Consider the following 22,056-nt stretch of genomic DNA (forward strand, 5'->3'; position numbering starts at 1 on the left):
TATTATTTTTATAATCAATTTTTGTGATTTTAAATATAAATTTAAAGAATGAAACTTAAATTAAATAGTGAATTATTACTTATTTTGTTTTAAGACTTGAGTAAACTTAACAACATTATTTAATATATTATTTTAATGATTTTTTATTTTGATTTTATTAAATAGTATTAAAATATTTTTCCATTTGTTCACATTGTTAACGCAAATAATAATTGGTATTTTATATTTTTTCAATTAACATTGACTCAAATACTAAACATTCAAGTACTGATATACATATAATATATTTTAATAAAACATTTAACATTAATGTGCATATTATTCATATTAATATGGCTATTTTTACCTAATTATTTATATTATATTTTGAAAGTATAAAAAAATTGCTTTGGAAAAATGGCTTTGGGAAAGCACTCCCTCATTTGTATTGGAAAAGTAGCTTTCAGAAGTCACTGCTTTGGGGAAAGCACTTTAGGCATAATACCAGACTATTGGCCCCTGAAGGATTCCAAAACCTTGCCAAAGTGTCTCAAACTAAATCCAAAAAGTACCTGGATCCGCAATTTGTCCTCTTGAATTCCTATAAGAGAGCCAAGATCCCCAGATAGAACTTCCACAGCAGCATCAAACTTTTCTTGTTGTTCCAGAAGCGACAAGTATAGGACGAGTGCTGAAATGAATTTGACAAGTAAATGAAACCATATTGTACTCCAAAATGAACATGAGGCATCAAAAGACGTGTGTACCTTCCGGATCATGCAAGCTATTGGAAGCCATGTGCTTCTTCATTAATGCCTCAGCTAACTGCAGGAGTTTTTGGCTGGTGCTGCTACAATGTACCTAAAAGATAACGAACTTAGCAGAAAAATTCAAAACCACATCATCTCATAACTAAATTTTAAAATCTCAATCCATGTCAGAGTTTTGGTATGCCAATACAGGTTTCAGTATTTACTTACTTTCAACTATAATTGTATGCAAATTAAAGAGCATTCCCATTGACATTCGAGAGAACAATATTTTACAAATTATTATAAGAATCCCAGCCACATGCTCATAAAGTTATCAAGTATTTACATTATTTGTCTTCCAGTTTCAATAAACAAACTACAAATTTTCAAAAAAAATCAGCTTGATTCCCTTTTTAGTTGAAAAAAAGGTTAACTGTTTTTATTTATTTCCTCTGTAGGAAGTAGGAGCTCATCGGCTAACCGAAGCAAGAATTCCATTGTGTATGTGATATGATAAAGACTTGTGCTAAATCCATCTTCGTCTAAATTAATAGTTGTATTGAATGCGACAATTTTTGTAGGTTGAGAATTTTCAAAATGAGATCAAAATCTTTTGTTTATAATCTTTTTTCATTCAAAAGAGAAAAAATCTGAATCTGTCTTTTTCTGTTTTCAAATTAATTTCAAAAATATATCTCAGCTACTCTACTAAACATTGTTGTCTACTACTGTAGCAAAAAGGTGTTTATGTTCACCCCATACGCCCCCCTCACTCATCCCTAGGTTATGTGAAAAAAGGTAAATTATGGAGTCAGTTTATAACCGGCCGCCAATGACAAGGGGGTGAAAAGTTTTTTCCCGAGGGCATGCATCGTCGGGAATTTATCACTACCCCATTGTTGTCTACTCATCTAGTCTTATTGTCATTTAACGAGCAAAGATTAGCATCTATATAATTTTCTATATTATTTTTAATATCAAAATAAAGCTAAATTGATAAATTTATATCATCTTTAATATGCAACACAAAAAAGCAGCCTGGTGTACGAAGCTTCCGTTAATGTGAAGTCCTGGGGAAGGGTGTATTGTAGGCAGTCTTATACTACTTTGCAAAAGGATGTTTCCGAAACTCGAACTCGTGACCTCTCACACGTAGCAATTTTATCATTGCATCAAGGCTCCCCTTCATGTTTAATATGCAACAGTGTAAAATTAATTGTGTAAATGCTTTGTTTTCTTAAAAATGAGAATAATAATTAACTCCTTGGTTTATCCCAAAGTTTAAAATTTCGACCTGTGCCGAGGTATAGTTTCAGTACCGTATCGTACCGTGCCGATATAGTTTCGGTATTTTTTAAATATAAAATATATTAATTAAAAAATAAAATATTTAACATAGATATTTAAAAAATAAACAATATAAAAAATAATCTTAAAAAAAGGAAAAGATATGAAAATAGAAATAAATAAATAAAAATTTTATTATAATTTTAAATTAAAATAAATGAAATATAAAATTAATTAGATAATTTAATTAGAGCTTAATAAAGCCTCTTTAGATTATCTCCACCGTAGCTAGGAATTGATTAAAATAATTAACCTAAGTTTAATTAAAAAAAATACGAAATCTGACACCACTTGCGAGCTAACGTGACTTTGGCACTGCGGCGAGAATGTGCAACCCCTCAGCCATGGCCGCAGGGATCGTGTGCCTCCTCCGGTGCGACCGCAGTGGTCGTGCGTCTCTCTGCTGCGGCCGCAAGGTCGGAATGGCTATGCGACCCCTCCGCTACTGTTGCGGGGTCAAGCGACCCCTCCCTGCGGCCATGGGATCGCGCAAAACGTCACAACTGTCACAGGTCTGGTGCCGAGTCGTGCCGGTGCCGGTCGCCAGGTGGAACGAGGCGTTTCGCCCGTTTCGATAGTCTCAGCACGGCACTTTAAACCATGGTTTATCCTTCACTTAAGTCCTCTACATAAATAGCAATTCCAGAGCAAAATTTATGCAATTATATTGGTTGTTTAAAATATAAATCTGTAAAGAAAATATAGCATCTATTTCATTTAATTTAGTGTGCTATGCTTAGGGACACCAATATACAGAAAAAAAATATTTGATTCCAGTATGAGCTGTATAAAACCACCAGTGGCATCTACCAAAAGAAAGAATAAGGATAAGTGTCTACCAAAAGAAACAATAAGGATATGTGTTAACCAAAAGAAAGAATATGCAGCTATATTTCCATTTTGTTCCTTCCAAAGGATAAACCAAAATAAATTTTTCAGTCTCACTGCACTATAAAAGGATTGTTTTCAGATTCAATCAGAGGAGCTCCAGGATGAGATCCTTATTTATTTATTTTCACGGCCTCACTATCTCACTGTACTCTCCTCTCTCCCACTAATCTCTCTCCCCCTTTACTCTCTCTCTCTCCCTCCCTCACACCCAATCTCACTCACTCCTCTCCTGTCCGCGGAGAGGGTGTTGCTAGCAATAGGCCTAGGTCGATTCCCAACAAGTGTGGAATGCCCCGCTGGTTGTCTCAACCCTTCCTTGCATGTGCTATTGTTGCTTGGCAAAAAACCCAGTGATTTATCTCCACCGTGGAAGGCACCCCGGAGGGGCAACCGAGGTGACGGTTTCACCTTTTGCAGCCAATGGGTGCTAATATGAAAGCCCCATGGTTTGGCGCAATTAGTCTGCATAGGTGGTTGCTCTAATAGGTCTTGGGGTTAATTCCCAACGGGTGCAAAATGCTTTGTTGGGTGTCTGACTTCCACATGCAAAGGATCGATGCGCTAGGACAAAATGCCCCCATGATTTACTAGCTTACCGTGGGGTCAGCGAAACTAGATCACTTAGGGTGAACGATATCACCTTTTACTCCAATGGTTGCTAATATGAAATATTAATAATTAATGAATAAAACAACAAAAAGAACCGAACGCCACATCCTCCTCAAACTCTCTTCGTTTTAGAATCAAGAATGGGTTTCTCCTTACTACTAGCCCCTCTAATCGTTGTACCCTACTCTATGTTGACCCTCTTATAGTTCGACCCTACTCTCCTCACTTTTTTTTTGCCATAGAAAAATTCCTAAGTGGAATTGGAGAGATCAACTGAATTCATTAATTCGATCAATTTGCACTACTTTTTAGATGATTTCAACTAAAATCATCATAAATTTTAATCGATTTTCCATTTGATTACCATAGTTTAAGAAATTTTGAGAATCATGTCCCAAAATTGGATCAGCCTAGGCTGATCACTATCCAACCCGGCTGATCCATATTGGGATTGGCTAGTTTGTCAACCATGCATATGATTTCATAATTCTTGTAAATGCAAGATTTATTATCAATCACAGATCCAACCTCTAATTTGGACCACCATATTGCTCTTTAAAAACATACTCACGGATACATTACTTTGCCTCCTCTTTGTTGTTATCTCTTATACTTATTTATTACTTAGTTGGATTGTCTTTGTTTCTCGTTTAGCTTAACATTTAATTCCTCATGTTATTTCAGAGGCCTTTCCTAATCCAAGATAAAAGCTATGATAAATAAGATAGCAAACATTCATTTTAATGGCACTTCAGAATTGATTAGTCTCTTTGCAAATTCATCATTGAATGCAAGCCATTGTCCACTTGAATAAATCACCTAGAGGTTTTGTGAATCTTTTAAAGGCTAGATTAGCACTGCTTCAATAAGAATATCTCACTTATACCGCAATATATCTGTTGTATTTGTTGAAACTTTCAATGGACCTATTTGCGATTTCTAAACATGTTAACCTTTTGGCAAAATGACCATTAACTAACACCCACTTCTCTTCTCCCGTGCACCATGTCTCTTCCTCCCCACCCAAACCTTAACCTCCTTCCCACTCAGGTGGACACTACCAGTTATTGCCACCACACTCCAGATTCCGCCAGAATTTTTCAGCAGAGAGAGCAGCAAGCAAAGCTCCACAACCAGCCATGCCATTGCCCTGCACTATTGCCGCCTCCTGCCAACTTTCACAGGAATTTTTCCAGCAGAGAGGGCAGCAAGCAAACTCCTCATCCGGCTGCTCTGCTACCCTGCACCATTGCCACCTCGTGACAACTTTCGCAGAATTTTTCCAGCAAAGAGAAAGCAGCAAGCTTGAATCCTCATATGACCATGAAATCACTACCGTTAACCACTATCGCCACCCTAGTTGTTGCCAACGCCCTCTTCTCCAAGCAGTCGTATGTTTGGAGTGAGTTAGACGCTTTGACATCAAGGGGAGGTTTTCCTACTTGTTTCATTATAATCATCTTGTGCATATTATCAATCATTAATGATATTAGATAACTATAATGATATCTTCAAAAAGGAAATTATAGTGAATAAATTCTGATGCTTTTATTAGGTGGAAATTAGTAATAAACTCATATAATGACTTCTACTTTGTTTGTCCTTTTTACATTAAATCTTTATCTATTTGTTGTTGCCCTGTTGAAATTTATTGATTAGAATGCCGAGAGACAACTTGAAATTTAAAAAAAAAAACAGAAACCTAAGGTAGTCTATTCAAAAGAACTTGGATTATCATTATGCTAAATTAATCATAATAGATGAATAATAGGCCAAACTAATCACATACAAGTAAATAATACCAAAGAGCTTTAGCTTTGCACCCTTAAGAAGTCATGCATTTCTCAAATAATTTAAAAAGAAAATCAATGCAGTCCTTGTTGCCATCGAGCTTCGGCTCTATAATTTATAAAAATGGCAGACTAATTATGTAGAAAAAAGAATCTAATAAATTTTCATAATTAGAAAGTATTGGCTCTATGCTATGAAGGAGTTGCATGATACATATATTGAATTAATAAAATAAATTAATTACTTAGATTATAGAGCATTGGCTCTGCACTCAAAAAGGACTCTCGAGTCCTTTTGCATGTTCATAGATTTCAACCATATAACATGAGATGTTTTACTCATTGGGTGGATTGTAAATCGTTCATCCTATTCTTATATAAGGTGCATTTTAAGTGGATTGGGAACAACCCTCATATACCTCCCTTATGTACTAGTCACTATTCCAAAGGCTAGTAGCCGCCCGTGATTTACCTCCTCCGTGTTGGTCCTGGGACGGATTGGCGAGGGCGTTGGGGGCGAGCGTATTCGCCTTTTGCCACAATTTTAAGTGGATTGTGAGTGGTTCACCCAATATATATGTATGTGTACAAAACAATATGATGCATTTCATTGCGAGTGGATTATAAGTGGTTCACTCTTATATACGATGCATTCTTATCGAGTAGATTGAGGGTTGTTCACCCCTATTTTCATACTTATATAGGATGTGTTCGCATATCAAGTGGATTGCAAGTCGTTCATTTGACATATACAATACATCTTTTGATAGTAGATTACAAGTCATTCATCAGCTTAATAAAATATGTTAATTCTCATGTAAAGATTAGAATTTGTATAGCATGGAAATGGAAAAACAAGGTGAATTGATGGAATTAATTAAAAACAAAATGAAAAAAAAATAATGATAAACAAGTAATAATACAACGATACTAAGACACATGAAAATAAAAACTATAAATTTTATTATTACCTTTTATGATTTTGGTTCGTGCACTTTTCTTCTTACTCCACTTTGCACTATATGCTCATTCCCTCTTTTCCTTTGACCTACAGATTCGCAGACCTGAGCTGAACTTCAAAGTTTGGGCAATTTTATAGGATAAACTTAGAGATGCTTAGCAATAGTATTGGAGACAATTTCTATTAGGATTCATTTGTTTTGTTTTATTTGTTATTACAGGAATTCTTACTTTTATGTATTTTGGTAGTTTCCATTTATCAGCATGAGTCCATTTTATCAGTCGTCATGAGTCTAACAGAGTCATTATTTTGAGTCAGGTATTGTGTTAACATTTTTTTATAATGTTAAAAAATATTAAGTATTTTTGTTTATTATAGCCTTTTGCACTTTTAGAGGTATTACTTGTGGTTATGGTGCAGTAATGAATATTGTCGTGATCAAGGAGACTATCCCTTATATAAGGATGGAAGTCTTCAGGTCGCAACAATATCTACAAGCAATACCCTTAAGGATGCACCAAGCGATAACAAATATGAATACTTAACAATCTATTTAACATTATTGAAAAATATTAACATAATGTCCGACTCACAATAATTACTCTACTGGACTCGTCGTGATGGACAAAATGGACTCACGCTAACAAATGAAAAGAATACACCAAAGTACCAAAATGCATAAAAATAACAACCTTGTAGTAGAAAAATAAAATAAAACAAATGGGCCCTAATAGAAACCCCACCTCTAATACTATCGTTGAGCATCTCTAAGCCACATTATCCCATAAAATTATTCAAACCTTGAGGATCACCTCAATTTGTAAATCTGGAGGTAAAGGGAAAAAAAAGAAGAGTGAACACATAGTGTAAAGCGGAGTAAGAAATTAAATACATGAAATCCAAAATCAAACAAGGGAACAACAAAGTTTATAGTTTTTTGTTTTCATTTTCTTTGGCATTATTGCATCGATACACTTTTCTCATTATTCTTCTTTCATTCTCTTTTAATCAATTTCATCAATTCACCTTGTTTCCCTTTTCCATTTTCCAATGTTACACAAATTGTAGTCTTTACACAAAAATTAACATAATTTCTTAAATAGGTAAACTACCCGCAATCCACCAATCAAGAAATACGCCAAATATGTAAAGGTGGACGACCCACAATCCACCTAATACGCGAACACATCCTATGTAAGTATAAAATAGGGTGAACAACCAGTAATTCATATAAGAATACATCGTATATAAGAGCGAATGATCTACAATCCATTCACAATGAAATGCATCATGTGTATGTACATATACATACATATAGATTGGGTAAACCACTCGAAATGCATCACATATAAGAATAGAGTGAACAACCTATAATTAACAAGTGAGTAAAACATCTCATGTCATATGGTTGATGTCTATAGGCACACGAAAAGACTTTTAAGGGCCCACTTTAAGTACAGAGTCAATACTCTATAATATAGGTAATTAATTTATTTTTTAAACTCAATATATATATCACGCAACTCCTTCAAAGCATAGAGCCAATGCTCTATAATTATGAGAATTTATTAGATTCTTTTTTTCTAACACAATTAGACTTGTCACTCTTAGAAATTATAAAATCGAAGCTCTATTGTAACAAAGGTTGCTGCATTGGTTTCCTTGTTAAATTGAGAAATTACATGACATCTTAAGGGCACGGAGCCAAAGCTCTCTCGTATTATTCATCTATATGTGATTAGTTTAGCCCGTTATTCATCTATATATGATTAATTTATCGTAATGATAACTCTAGTTCCTTAGAAGTTAGAAGAGACTACCCTAAATTTCCATATGTTCTTTTTAAATTTAAAGTTGTCTCTTGGTAATATAAACAATAAATTTCAACAAAGTGACAAAAAACAGAAAATAGAAGACTTTATAAGCAATAAAAGTATGAGTTTACCATTAATTTTCACCTAATAAAAGTATAAATTAAATCTCAAGGAATTTATCCACTACAATTTATTTATTTACTCACTATTTCATAATCAAGCAATTTGTTAATATTTTCCTTTTTGCAAATATTCATAATTATTTAATATGATTAATGTTCTATATTTAATCATGCACAAGATGATTATAATAAAACAAGCATGAAACCTCCATTTCATCGCTCAAAGGATCCAAACCGCTCCAAAACCTACGATTATTTGGAGAGAAGGGTGTTGGCCGTAACTAAGGGCAGCGACACCGGTTAAGAGCAATGATTTTGCAACCATCTGAGGAGTCATGGTCACTACTCTATCTATGTCCCCTCGGATGGATTTAGTGGCTAGCGCATAAGGTGTTGTCATCATGAGGTCTGGGGTTCAAATCTTGGCAAAGCCGAGATAAATGCCTCCCTCATGTGCTAGTCACTATTCCAAAGGCTAGTAGCCGCCCGTGATTTACCTCCTCCGTGTTGGCCCTGGGACGGGTTGGCGAGGGTGCTGGGGACGAGCGTATTCGCCTTTTGTCATCATGATCACTACTCTATCTCTGTTGGAAAATTTTCGATGAAGCTAGCACGAGGAGGCAAGGCAACAAAACGACCGGATAAGGAGCTTTGTTTGTTGCCCTCCATTGGAAAAATTCCAACAAAAGTTGACACGAGGTAACAACAACGTGGGGCAGTGACAGGGCCGAATAAGGAGCTTTGCTTAATGCTCTCTTCGCTAGAAAAATTGTGGTGGAATCTGACATGACGTGGCAACAGCCGTAGTGTCAGTGCGAGTGGGAGGAGGTTAGGATTTGGATGGGGAGGAAGAGACATGGTGCACAAGAGAAGAGAAGCAGGTGTTGTTTATTTAATTGCCATTTTGCGAAAAGGTCAAAATATTTTTAGAAATCACAAATAAATCCTTTGAAAGTTTCAATAATAGAACAATATCAGTAACCGTAATATCAGCTATACATTAAGAATGCTTTCCTTCATTAGTGATCTTATGAAAGAGGTATATATAAAGCATCCTCCTTATTTATTACTTAAAGGGAAAATGGTTTTCTGAACAAACTACAAAAACTTTTGTAAGGATAACGAAAATCCTAGGACAGTTTATCAAATTCAGAATTATTGTTGTTGAAGTTGAAATGATTACGAGTCTTCTAGAACATGCCATATTTTACATTATCTCTTATCTTTTTCATGGATAATATATTTTATTGATGATGATTTTGTACAAACGCGAGGTTAAAAGTATGCCCTTATGAACACTTTTAAACAAGGATTTACTTAGCCTGAGATATTTGGGCATTTGTCACTTACAATATATATGATTGATATGCTTGAGAAATATATATGATTGATATGATTGAGAAAGTAGTTGTGTTGGGAGCTACGTCAGTATATACTGACATGGATCCTAATATCAGACCAAAACAATGGGAGTTATTACCAGAGATATCATTGGTTAGCTTAACTATCTTACAATCACCATTCCTGACATCTTGACTAAGTGGTAAACTTAACTATCTTACAATCAACATTCCTGCCATCTTCTTTCTGCAGCTGTGAATTGATCAATTTCTTTGAGCTCCCCATCATGATCTCACTAAGAGGAAGCTCTGAAGATCCTACAATATATTAGTAATGCTTGGAAAATGGTCTTAAATCTCTTAACCGTGATCATCTCCAGATTGTAAATTGTAAGGTAACAGATACACATAAGTCAAGCTCTCCTACAAATCGGTGATGTAGGTAAGGTATATAAATACAAATAAGACAAGAACTCACACAAATAGATACTGGCGTATTGTATCCTCTTGGAAGGAAATTGATATTTTGGAAATGCAAGAAGCTCATAGTGGCCTGGTCAAGTGCATATAGATAATATAGGAAATAACTCTCACCACATATGAACTTATCTATTTTAAATAGATAATGACCAAGTAAGGTAATCCTCTAATTAAGCCAATGAAATCGATTTGTGACAATCAAGTTGTCATGTATATTGCTTAAGATCCAGTAGTTCACCGGAGAACTAAACATATAAAGACCGACTCACTTTACAAGGAAAAAAAAATATGGAGATCATAGCTTCATTTGCAAATTCAAATAATCATCATGCAAATAAATTAATAAGTTCCAAAACTAAATACATTAACAATAAGTTAGGGTTTTTCAATATCTTTAAACAAGTATGATGGAAGACTGAGTGGCTTAACTGTAAAAAAGTGAGTACCTAGTTGTAATTATATAGCCTAATGGATGTAAATGTAAGTTTTCAAAAAACAATATACTGTAAAGAGCACTACCAAGCATATAACCCTAATAATTTCTTTGTGACATTTTATAGATGAATAGCAAAACAAACATAGACCCGACCAACTAGCAAAGATAGTCATATAATTGTTGGAAATATTTAGGGTTTAAGTTTGAACCCATCATATAAGAGCTCAGAGGTTTGACACAAAAGTTTAGGCAAAGCTCTGTCACGTGATTGATTACCAGAGAACTTAGTCTCATGTGGATGATACAAAGCTTAATTGCATGGTCAATAATAGCAGATAATAATGGAGCTACTGGTGCAAACTGCACAACAAAAACAACCCATAACATGATCAAGTATGGTGAGGATGCAGCATTTACTAAATAGTTCTTGTATGATATTAGATGTTAATAATTAAAATAAACTAACACTATTCTTTATATAAAATAGAATATTTTTCAATAATAGTTCACATATAAATGAGAGAAAAACAATCAAGTGCCTTGGAACACTCTTAACATTTGTTTACTGGCTTATGAAATATTTTACAAAGGGGAGTCTTGGCGCAACAGTAAAGTTGTTGCCGTGTGACATAGTGATTACATGTTCGAGTCATGAAAACAACCTCTTACAATACATGTAAGGCTACTTATAATAGACTTAATGTGGTCTGACCCTTTACCCTTAACCCTTTCCCAAGACCTGCATTGATAGGAGCTCCATGCATCAGGCTTCCCTTAGATTTCTTTTTTTTTTTGACATTGATGGCACTAATCACGAGCTCCATGCATCACCTAATACCTTTCATAGATGAAATCAAGGTTTAAGTCTTGTTTCATGTCACATTTCACCCTAGCAAGAACAAATTCATACCAACCTGACGACGCATGTAAAGACATGGTGCAGATGCGGTAGACATTGATTAGGAAGAATTGGAAGAGGAAGCAATTGAAAGGAGGGACCAAGGAATCATGAGGAGAATCTAGGTGTAAGGAATCACAAAGAGAAACCATAAGAAGAAACATAGAGGAAGATTCATGAATGAAGCAAAAAGGTGATTTCGCTCACCCCGAGCGCCCCTCAACGCCGGTCCCACAACAAGGTGAAAGGAGGTAAATCACGGTACCGAGCAACCTCTTGGGTGGGAGGGCATTTAATCCTCATGAGAATGAACCCTACGGGAATTGACCCTTGCCTAATGAAGCAACTCTGCCACCCGAGTACCAACTAGGCTACACCCATGGGGGCAGAAGAAGATTCATGAAGAACCTATGCTAAGAGGAGGAAGGGATCACAAGGAAGAACCTATGTTGAGTGTTGGTATGAAACACAAGAAATCATGAGAAAAGAATAACATATCACATTATCCTAGGCTTGTGTCTTGAATGGAAAAAGCCTTGTCGTGCAAAGATCTATGTTCTTAATATGTGTCTTAATGAGAAAGAAGTCTCATTGCCACACACAGAAATTGTGCTAAGCCTTCATCTCAAAAGAAAAGACCCACCATCATCACTGGGGTGTCATCATTGTTCTTCATCTAGTCTGGAGCAAAATGATAATTTGAGGCATGATGGTTGATAATGTTATAACAAAGTTGAGCCAAGTATAATGATGTCCAAAAAATCTTATCGTGTCTATTCAAGCAAGCTTGTTTATTAAACAACTTATTAAGATAAATTCAAGCTTGAGCCTTTTATCAACCTCAACTAGTAGCATGATTGTCCTTATAATTTAGTTAAATCGACCCACTAAATAAAATTTATTTATTATTCATTTTTAACACATAGAGTATCTAAAGCTCTAAGATATCAATAATAAAAGATGAAAATTGTATCATAAATATCCACACATATCATATTTGTTATATGTTTGAATTAAAAACTTTATAGATAAGATTAAAATTAAAGCTTCAATAAATTTGTTAAGCAATTTTATGATCAATTGTTCATGAGTTTTGTTTAATGAACCAAACCTAGTGTAAGCTTCTTTGTTTAACATATTCTTTATATCAAACAATCATAAAAAGCTCTTATGGAGCCAAGTTTCAATGGACCTTATGTTCATTTATAGTCCTATCTGCTATCATGGAACAAGATTTTAATTCATGGAGAAATACATAGAGACATAAGGATCCAAAATCAGAAAGTTTGATCATTATTCCTGAATTTCTAAAATGGCTTCTCAAAACAATTAGTTAAGATATTTACGCATTTCTAAGTGTTATTAATGCTTAAGCTTAACATATATTCTGAAATTAAAAAAAAAACTCTAACAAGTAATAATATTTGTACATAAAAAATTCACAAAAATAAATACAAAATCAAAGCTACCAAGGTACATAATGTCACCTAAAGCACTTAAAAGTATCTGGGAAATAAATATGAAACACAGGAAAATAGGAATCAGGAAACAACCTGTAACTGAATACTACAAACAGCCCAGAGCAAAAACCTCTCTTCGCCAACAAGTTTATACATCTTCATTGCCAACTGCCATGAAAAACAGCAGAAGAATTACAAAAAAAAAAAAATTATAAAGTAGACAACTATTGAAATAAAATCAACAATATTGTATGCATAAGAATAACACACCGCGGTATTAACAAACCTGTTGTTGTTTCACATAAGAGCATTCACGAACATAGCAGTTGAAAAGGCCAATCATTATCTCAAGATTGTTAGGATATTTGACGCAAGCATGCTCATAGCATAAGGTAGCAAGTTCCACTAAAAACATTAGCCAAAAAATCACTGTTAAAAAAAAACTAACTTGCCAAAAGACAACAAAAAAGAATAAGGATTTTGACAAACAATGATCAAGCCTCTGGAAAACAATTTGCAAAGTGCTGAGAGTCAAGTAATCAACATGAACAGAATTATTTGAATGTAATAGCTCCTTTGCTTCTAAGCAAATGCCTAGGGCTTCCTCAGGCTTTCCCATCCTCTCCAAAATAAGCGCTTTAAGTGCCTGAGTAAAAATGTTCATCAGCAATTTAAAAATATCTCATGGCCACTAGACCAAATAGAGAAGCAGAACAAATAGACAAAATGGTAAGTAAAAGTTAAATATCAGTAAGCATAATAATAGTTCCACACAGAAACAAGAGAACAAAGAAAGAGGAACTTGATCATCTATAAGCAATTGTCTGTCATAAGATAAAGATGTTAAAGACCTTATTATGGATATGTAACAAGGCCAGCGAAACTTGAAAATTCATCAAGAGGTTTAGAAACCTGGATCAACCAATCATATCAAATGAATCAGCATAAAGATGTGTAGCTTAAATCCTTATCTAGGTAAGAAATGAGGAAAAAAGTTACATTAAACCTCTAGGTCTTCTTTGAGGAATTATCCAAAAACTTTCGTGACCAAGTACACATGAAAATTCTGGATTTTTCAACAATTATGAAACAATATACAATTTCTATTCAGAATACAAGCAGTGGACCAACATATGGTACTACAAACGAATTTGAAATAAGTAAAAGAATGAATCAATATTTCAAGTAGATATAATTTGCTTACAGTGATGTTAAAGATATACAATTTGAGAGGGATAAATTGTAGTTTATTGACCAAAAGAGAATTATTGTACTCTTATGTGTATATGCATGTGTGCATTGGAGTAAAAGGTGATATCACTCAACCCAAGCGAACTAGTATCGCCGGCTCTACCCTAGCACAACAGCCCTTTGCATGTCAAGCACCCAACAAGGCATTTTGCACCCGTTGGGAATTGACCCAAGACCTATTAGAGCAAATACTCATACAGGTACTAACTGCAACAATCCACTAAGGTTGTATGCATGTGTGCATGAATAATAACCAAATATTTCATATGGAAGTAAACTTAAACATACGAACAATAACATATAAATATCAACAAACTTTAACAATCAATGTTTTGTTAAGTAGCCATCATCCAAAGAAACTTTGACCGAGTTGATCTGATATTAAAAGGTGTAAATATAATCTTCTTAATGCCCCTCAAACCAAAAGTAAATACTCATTTCTGCTATAAGCTGCAAAGGAAAAGAGATGGATTAAAATTTCAGTTTCTACACTTGGGATGAGGAGTAAATATTAAGAGATAATAGTAAAGTGTGCTATTAATCAAACAAATTAAAGGATGTCAAAGTGAGTAAAATGTAGCAACTAATTGAGACAAAAAAAGATAATGGAAGAAAGAGAAATTGAAATTGCAGTTGACTGAAGAGTCTAATAGAAGTTTTGCAGGTCAAAATGTGCTTAGGGGGTCAACATCTACGTGGATGTAAATGTTGGGAGGAGATTCAGTTTCAGGATCATTGCTCTAAAAGAGAGAATATGTTGGAGAGAAGTTTGATATCAACTCCAAAAGATAGAGGGTCATTGGTCCGAGAGAGAAAATGGTGAAGACACAAGTTTGACAATGACTCCAAAAGACAAGAGATAGTTCAAGACAAACAATGATTTCACCTCACTATCAAAAAAAGAATGGAAAAATGAAATTTGATGGAGAAATAAACAGTTTATAATACATCAACAGAGGAGGAAAGATGATTGAAGAATGCGAAAAGAAGTAAATGTTTCTTTTTACTATAGTCATCTACTTTTTGAGATGTGATTTTTGCCCTTTTTCTTTATGTTGATCGACCAAACCCTCTTTTCTTAATATTCCTTTTTCTAGTATTGTTTACACTCATTTTTCACAATTGCATTCGTTCTTTAACAAAAAAAAATCGCTCTTGGATTGCCCCTCTCCTAGACATGATTTTGGTGTGCTTCTTTGATCTAGCGTTGGGTGCCTTATAGCAGAGATACAAGTAGGTAGGAATGGAAGGAGGTAAGGTGAAAGTACATCTGCCCATGGGCATAGCATTTTGGTGGTGCATTCAAAAACAATATCTCATCTTGACCACAAATGCAAGTGGCATATATACCCTCTTAGTTAGCTAGTTTAAGATAGTCAAACAATTCATTTGATTTAAGAATCCGAAAGCAATCAAAGATGCAATATTTGACAAATGCTATCCATTACGGAAATTTCAGATGGTTGTGGAGAAGAAGCATGTGCCTTCGCAAACACATGTAGTGGGGATCATTGCATCCCTAGTGCTCAAGCAAGAAGAATGTGGTACACCTACCACCTCCTGTAACTTCCTTGGATAATATATAAGAGAAGAGATCATTGGGACTCTAATGAATAATCAATAGTTGATATGGGATTAAAACATATAGGATGATAAAGGGAAGATGCAAGAGTGGAGGATGAGAAGTCAACAAAGATGGTTTTTATATTCTTGGGGTAGAAATTTGATAAAAGGAGCTTATATGTGAGAGAAGGCAGTAGAGAGAAAGAGAATGAGAAAGTTAGAAAGGGGAGGAGAATGCGATGTGCAGGTAGTAATCAACATAGTGAAAGGTTTCCCCTTTTTTGAAGTAGAGGAGATAAATTACAAGTGACATAGCATTGCATATTTCATCAAGCAATGAAGAGAAGAAAGAAAGGGGAACAACAAATGAAGTGTTGAAGAAAATTTTGTGGAGGAAAAAGTACATTCGTGGAGGGAAACTGTGTCAATCAAATTAAACTTCTGCCCTAACCAAGGTTTCAAGGATTGATGCTGATACAGACCACCCTAGTTGGATCGACCTCAACAAAGGCAAATCTGATCTTGTTCAAGAAATCAGTCAAAGAAAAGTAGAAATGAGTGAACTTCACTGAAAAATAGATTAAATGGGCTAAAAAATAGTCAATTCACCAACAAAAAAGATGGAATAGGTTGAAATTTTGTCAAACTAAATTGATATTGACAAACTCGCCCAATCTACTCAACTCTTTTTTGGCCTTAGCTTTAGTACCAGTGAAGGCATAATCAAGAAGGAAATGAGATTGCTTGTTTCTCTCATGAATTCCATCTTCAATCCCTAACCTCTTCATCGCCTAAGATTTATTACTAGATCAAGAACAACCTTGTTATTGCATGAGATACACCACAAAGTAACCAAGCAACTCATCAATCTCTTCCTCATTTAGTATTGATTGAGAAAATACTTCATCGAACAAGAAAATAATACCTCGCTCCCAGTCAATATTGCATTAAAACCCTTCTAAATTGAACCCAGTAATATGACATATTAAACAATAATCAATTTGAGTAAATAATATATTAACATATAATAATATTCAGAAACTTTGTATTAATAAATGTGATAGTATTTATGAATATATTTTTGAAATTGGTCTTATATTGTTAAACTTAAAAAAAAAATAGTCTTATGCACGAAGCTCCCACAAATGTGGAGTCCCGGGGAAGGGTCTATTGTACACAGCCTTACCTGCTTTGCAAGAGGTTGTTTCCGAGACTCAAACTCGTGACATCTAGATTACACGGCAGCAACTTTGTTGTTGAGCCAAGGCTCCCCTTCTTAAACTTAAAATATCGTTTATTATTTATCAATGATCTAAAAGAAATGCATTCAATTTATACTTCTAAAATAATACTCTTTAAAACAATAATAAATAACAATTTATTAAAACAAGAACATGGCATCACTAACAATATAACTAATATAATTAATTCTACCATTCATTATTTATTAACTATTATGTTATTTCATGATCGCAATATATATCCTTATTACAATTGAACATCATTTATGATATATTATATCAAATTATTTGTTTTCACTTTTTTTAATTTTATTCTTGTAATTAAAAATTCAGGTTATATTATGATTTTTTTACCACTATATCCTAGTATTTATATTGATTTTTACAACCATGGACCTTTTGTGAAGGGATTAAAAGGGCAGCCAAGTGCACGAAGCTCCCACCAATGAGAATAACCATATCACATTGGGTCTATTGTACGCAGTCTTACCTTGCATTGCAAGAGATTGTTCCACGACTCTTGTAGAAGAGTTGGACATCCTATGGCGGGATTAAAGGAGAACAGTAGAAGAGACTCTAACTTTAATGTATTAAGATGGATAAATTGTAGTGTCATTCAGAGAGAACTTTACGAGCATATATATCTATTGACTCTAACATAATACCCCAATGCTGAAATATTTGCCTCATGTGGGACTAAACCTACATATACTAACATCCATATATAAATACTTAAATAGTAACTCAAACAATGGAAATTTAGAAGATAACCTTTCTAGTTTTCCAAGTAATTTACTTTGATAATTTTCAATCTATGCTAGTGCATGTTACAAGACACTATCTGTATTAACATAAAAGCTATCATTCAGTCTTTTGAACATCCATTATGGAAAGTCCTTTGCCATGACTAAACTATAAAACACAAAAATATGACAAAAAGAAATGGCTCGACTTTAAAGACAACTTGGTGAGTGGAATTTATGTTTAAAATACAACTACTATAATCAGGGCATATACTAATGCTTGAAAATTGATGAGAGTGGATACTATAAGGATCAAAAGTAGTAGTTACAAAAAAATAATAAAATCATCAAGACTACAAGAAAAAATCAAATATTTTTGTTAAACTGCAAAGGCTGAAACTAGCAGGCATGTATAGAGATCTAAAAAATATAAGAATGGAGTATTACTGCATTACTATTTGCATAAAGATTAAGATCAATAAGGCAAATGGAAGAAACGGAATGACATAGTGATTTTTTAACAAATATCTAATTCTAGAGTTTAAAAAATTAATGATAAAAAAAAACTATGGATAAGAACTAGCAAAGAATATGCGTACAGCTTACATAATCTGATGGTAATATGAGGTTGATTGCTCAGGTATGGAGGTATGCATCATATGTTTGGACCTTATAAACTAAATTAATCTACATGCATGCTAGGCTGCAAATGCAAAAAAATGGATGAGAGCTAAGATATATGACTCCTTCGGAAGTTTGTTTTCCTTTCTTGTGAGATCAACTGCTGATGCTTCTAATTAATTGGCATGAAAGAAATAAGAAAATTATGTGGTTTTTATGGGATGAACTTTGATGCAATAGGTATCTAAACTTTTAGGAGCTAGTGAAGTGGTATTATGAAAGGAAAAAAAAAAGGAAAACGAGAGAGACTGATATATTGCAATTGATGAACAGATAATGTATAGATAGTCTCTAACAAAATGCCTGAAGCAATCACACTACCAGGTAGCATACAGATTTCTGATGTGATAAACGTGAAAAAACGTGCAAAAAGAAATTGGTGATAGATACGATTACAGCATTTCATTAATCTGTTTGTCCTCATAGGTTATGTGAACAAGACCTCGTTTGAGGTAATAACTGCTATCTTTCACTTCTTGATATACTATAAACTTCAAAGAAATTCTTCAGAGTTGTAATCTCAGGGGCCATTCCTTTCTTCGAGCACAGACAGATCACCTCATGGTCCAACTCATCGTATTCAAATTTATAATGCCCGAAACGCAACGAGGAGAATGCAACCAAGACAAATCAAAAACATAGAAACAGGTGACTACAGGAGAATAAAGGGCCCTCCTTTTTCAACTCGGATAAAATTTCACGGCTTGAAAAGGCCGATCGATCAAAACGGCAGACGTCAAGTCGAAGAGTAACGAGGAAAAGAGACGCGGAAGATTAAGAAGGAAGGAGAAGAGAACTCACTAGGGCGTAGGGAGAAGTGGGGTACTTGGCAAGGAGCCCGTTGGCGAGCTTCAGCGAAGCCTTGAACTGACGGGAGTCGATGGCGTCCCAAATCGGGCGGACCCTGCGCTCCGGAATGCCGCCGGCAAGGCCAAATCTGGCGGCCATCGTAAGGTAAGACTAGGGTTTCTAGGCGGAAGCGGGACAAGGGAAGAGTAACGTAAGGTCAGAGATAGTAGAGCGGTTCAATTATGTAAGGAGTATGTTCTAACGGGGCACGTTTGTGCCGCCGCCCTAGGCCAGTTCTGGAGAACTAATTGTACCAAATTCATTCGGGCAACCCCAAACCCAACATGTGCACGTGTCATTTTGACTTCTATGGGGCTTTTTATTTTTTTTTATCTCATATTGTTTATTTTTTATTTACCAAAAAGGTACATATAAAAAAAAATAGATTTGAATGGGTTTGGGATTGGATTAAAGTAAATATTTTATTTTAAAAAATAATCCGAATTAAGCTTGAATTTAATCTGAAAATTTTAAATTTGAATTTGAATATGAATAATACAAAAAATCTGAAAAGTCTAATTAAATATATTTTTTTAATTTTTTTCTATAATTTCTTATTTTTATTTTAATATTTTATCATATATATATATATATATATATATATATATATATATATATATACACATATAGTCCAAATAAAAAAAAATCTATATATAAGATAAGCTAAACTAGTCACCTGTATCAATCTTAATGAGGTAGAAGTACAATCAAATGTCTCTGATGCATCTTCAATATACTCTATTATTTCAGTAGATGATGTAAAAGTAGTGCGCTCTTCTTCCGATTATAGCCTCATAAATTCTTTTTTATATCCTTCTTACCCTCATAACCTTGAAACACAGGATTACGTGCCTTTAGACAATCTAAAAAATTATGGGAAGATTTTCCAAATAATACAAATTTAATGCTAAAACAACTTAGTGCTAAAACTACAAAAGAAATTAATTGTCTACGTGATTGGATACTAAAAATCGGAACAGAAAATATTCCATATTTTTTTTTTGTAGTTATTATTCATCTTCAGACAAAAAAGACACATGTAAGATCTGTGGAAAACAAGCTTGTAACATGTGCCTCCGGTAATTATTTTCCATAAGTTGTCCATTCAATAGACTCAGGGTGCATTTTAGCTTATCAAAATCTTGACTTCATATAAGACTTAGAGTACCATTTAGAGTTTTAAATTTTATTTAAAAGTTTGTCCTTGTAGAATATTTTATAATTATCTTCGTGACAGTTATAATTAAGTCTTTTGTAATTAAACATTATCCTTGACTGACCACGTTTATATTATGCTCCTTTATTAATTATAAAAGCTATACTTCTATGTCTAGATGTTGATCTCTGGATAGCTCCTAAAATTAGTAGCTTGTTTATATGCATCTTACATTTATCAGTTTCCTAATTTGTATATCATAAATCTTAAGCTTTAATTGTGAGATCTGGGTCAATTATTGATAGTTTTTTTTGTAGACTTTGTCTTTGTCCTAGTATTTAGTAGAATTTTCTTTAATAATTTCTAGTTTTTCTAATCTCGAAATGAGAGAGTCTAAATCAGGTTGATGAGAATTTATTATTTGAAGCAACTATTTTAGAAGTAGAGGATCAGATGAGATGGTCTAGGTGTCATCAAAAAGATCTGATACAGGGTTTGACTAGTCAAGTGAGTCTAGTTTTTTATGGTCTTGATATTCAAAAAGAACTATAGCACATGTTTGGCTATTAGGCTCACCTGACTGTTTGCATGCATGTTTAGTAGAAATTGACAAGAAATACTATCATCAAGGGATAATGTTTCTAAGACTAGTATGTTAGTTAAAGGATGAACAATAGATGAATAATCTGATACTATAGGTGATACTATGGGTGAGAAAAAGAAAAGAGCATAATCTTTTTTAGAAGGAAAGATATATCATGTGCTAAAAGAAAATTTAGTCCTAAGATTAAGTGAATATTCAGATGCAATAATAGTTTAATCCAAAGGTTAGAGAGTGGAAGGGGTGTGATATATCGGTCGTAATTATCGTAAAACCTTAATTGTGTATAAGCTAACTACTGACCATCAAATTGAGTACTAATTAATGGTTGTGATGCTGTTTTTATAAGAATTTTTGATAATGTGGAAAGAAGTGTGACTTCATCTATTATAGAGTTAATAACCCCACCGTCTAAACAAGTATTTAATGTAAATTTATGGCCATGGATATTTATAAGATATTTGACTCTAATGTCTAAAGTTTTTCCTGTGTTACAAATATTAGAGGCTTTGATAAAGACTAGATCAGGAAGAGAGGGAAAAGAGGCAAAACAACTATTTGAGAGGGAAGGAAAGGGCACATTTTCAAAGTGGAGGGAATAAGACATCTGGACGATAAAAAGAAGGTGAAAGGGGACCATTTGTTGGAGTGGAGACATTTGGAGGCTAGAAAGAAGGTGGAAGGGGGTCATTTTTTGAGTGGAGACATCTGGAGGCTAGAAAGGTGAAAACTAAGGGGGGCATTTTTGGAGTTGAGACATCTGGAGGATAAGAGAGAATGGAGTTGTAAAGTAAGTGTGCTAGAGTAGAAATGGAGTGTGGGACCCTTAGGGTTCTAGCATGTTTTCAATGCTTTGTTCACTTGTAGAATCCATTGATGGACTGACACTGGTTCCCTAGGCTTCATTGTACTAGGCTTTTTGGGTGTAAGAGCTGTTGTCTTGGCCTTGTTGGTTAGAAGAGCTATGTGTGTGGGTCTCCCTTCTTTGGGTCGTGGCGAGAGCGGCTCTGTAAGCTCTAGCAAAAATGGCTGAAGTTGCTCTTGCTTTATGAGACCATCTTTCGACCTTTCATTTGTAGTGTTGTAGTAATG

General features: G+C 34.2%; 1 protein-coding gene across 2 annotated transcripts in view; it reads right to left on the reverse strand.

Annotated features, from left to right (window-relative positions):
• The window catches only part of LOC122002720 (N-terminal acetyltransferase B complex auxiliary subunit NAA25-like), a 64,511-nt gene extending 45,088 nt beyond the window's left edge, over positions 1-19,423 (reverse strand). The window contains exons 1-6 of one of the 2 annotated variants that reach the window (XM_042557994.1): positions 19,160-19,423; positions 13,369-13,525; positions 13,166-13,284; positions 12,973-13,047; positions 747-840; positions 552-670 (exon numbers count right to left, since the gene is read on the reverse strand). In XM_042557994.1, coding sequence (XP_042413928.1) covers positions 552-670; positions 747-840; positions 12,973-13,047; positions 13,166-13,284; positions 13,369-13,525; positions 19,160-19,306 — 711 coding nt within the window. In that variant the 5' untranslated portion in view covers positions 19,307-19,423. Of the gene's footprint in view, positions 1-551; positions 671-746; positions 841-6,339; positions 12,898-12,972; positions 13,048-13,165; positions 13,285-13,368; positions 13,526-19,159 lie in introns of those variants that run through there. The other variant, XM_042557995.1, reaches the window with a different exon arrangement.
• Between the last annotated feature and the right edge of the window lie 2,633 nt (positions 19,424-22,056).

This window comes from Zingiber officinale, chromosome 7A, assembly GCF_018446385.1.
Source record: "Zingiber officinale cultivar Zhangliang chromosome 7A, Zo_v1.1, whole genome shotgun sequence".
In the NCBI taxonomy this organism is placed as follows: Eukaryota; Viridiplantae; Streptophyta; class Magnoliopsida; order Zingiberales; family Zingiberaceae; genus Zingiber; species Zingiber officinale.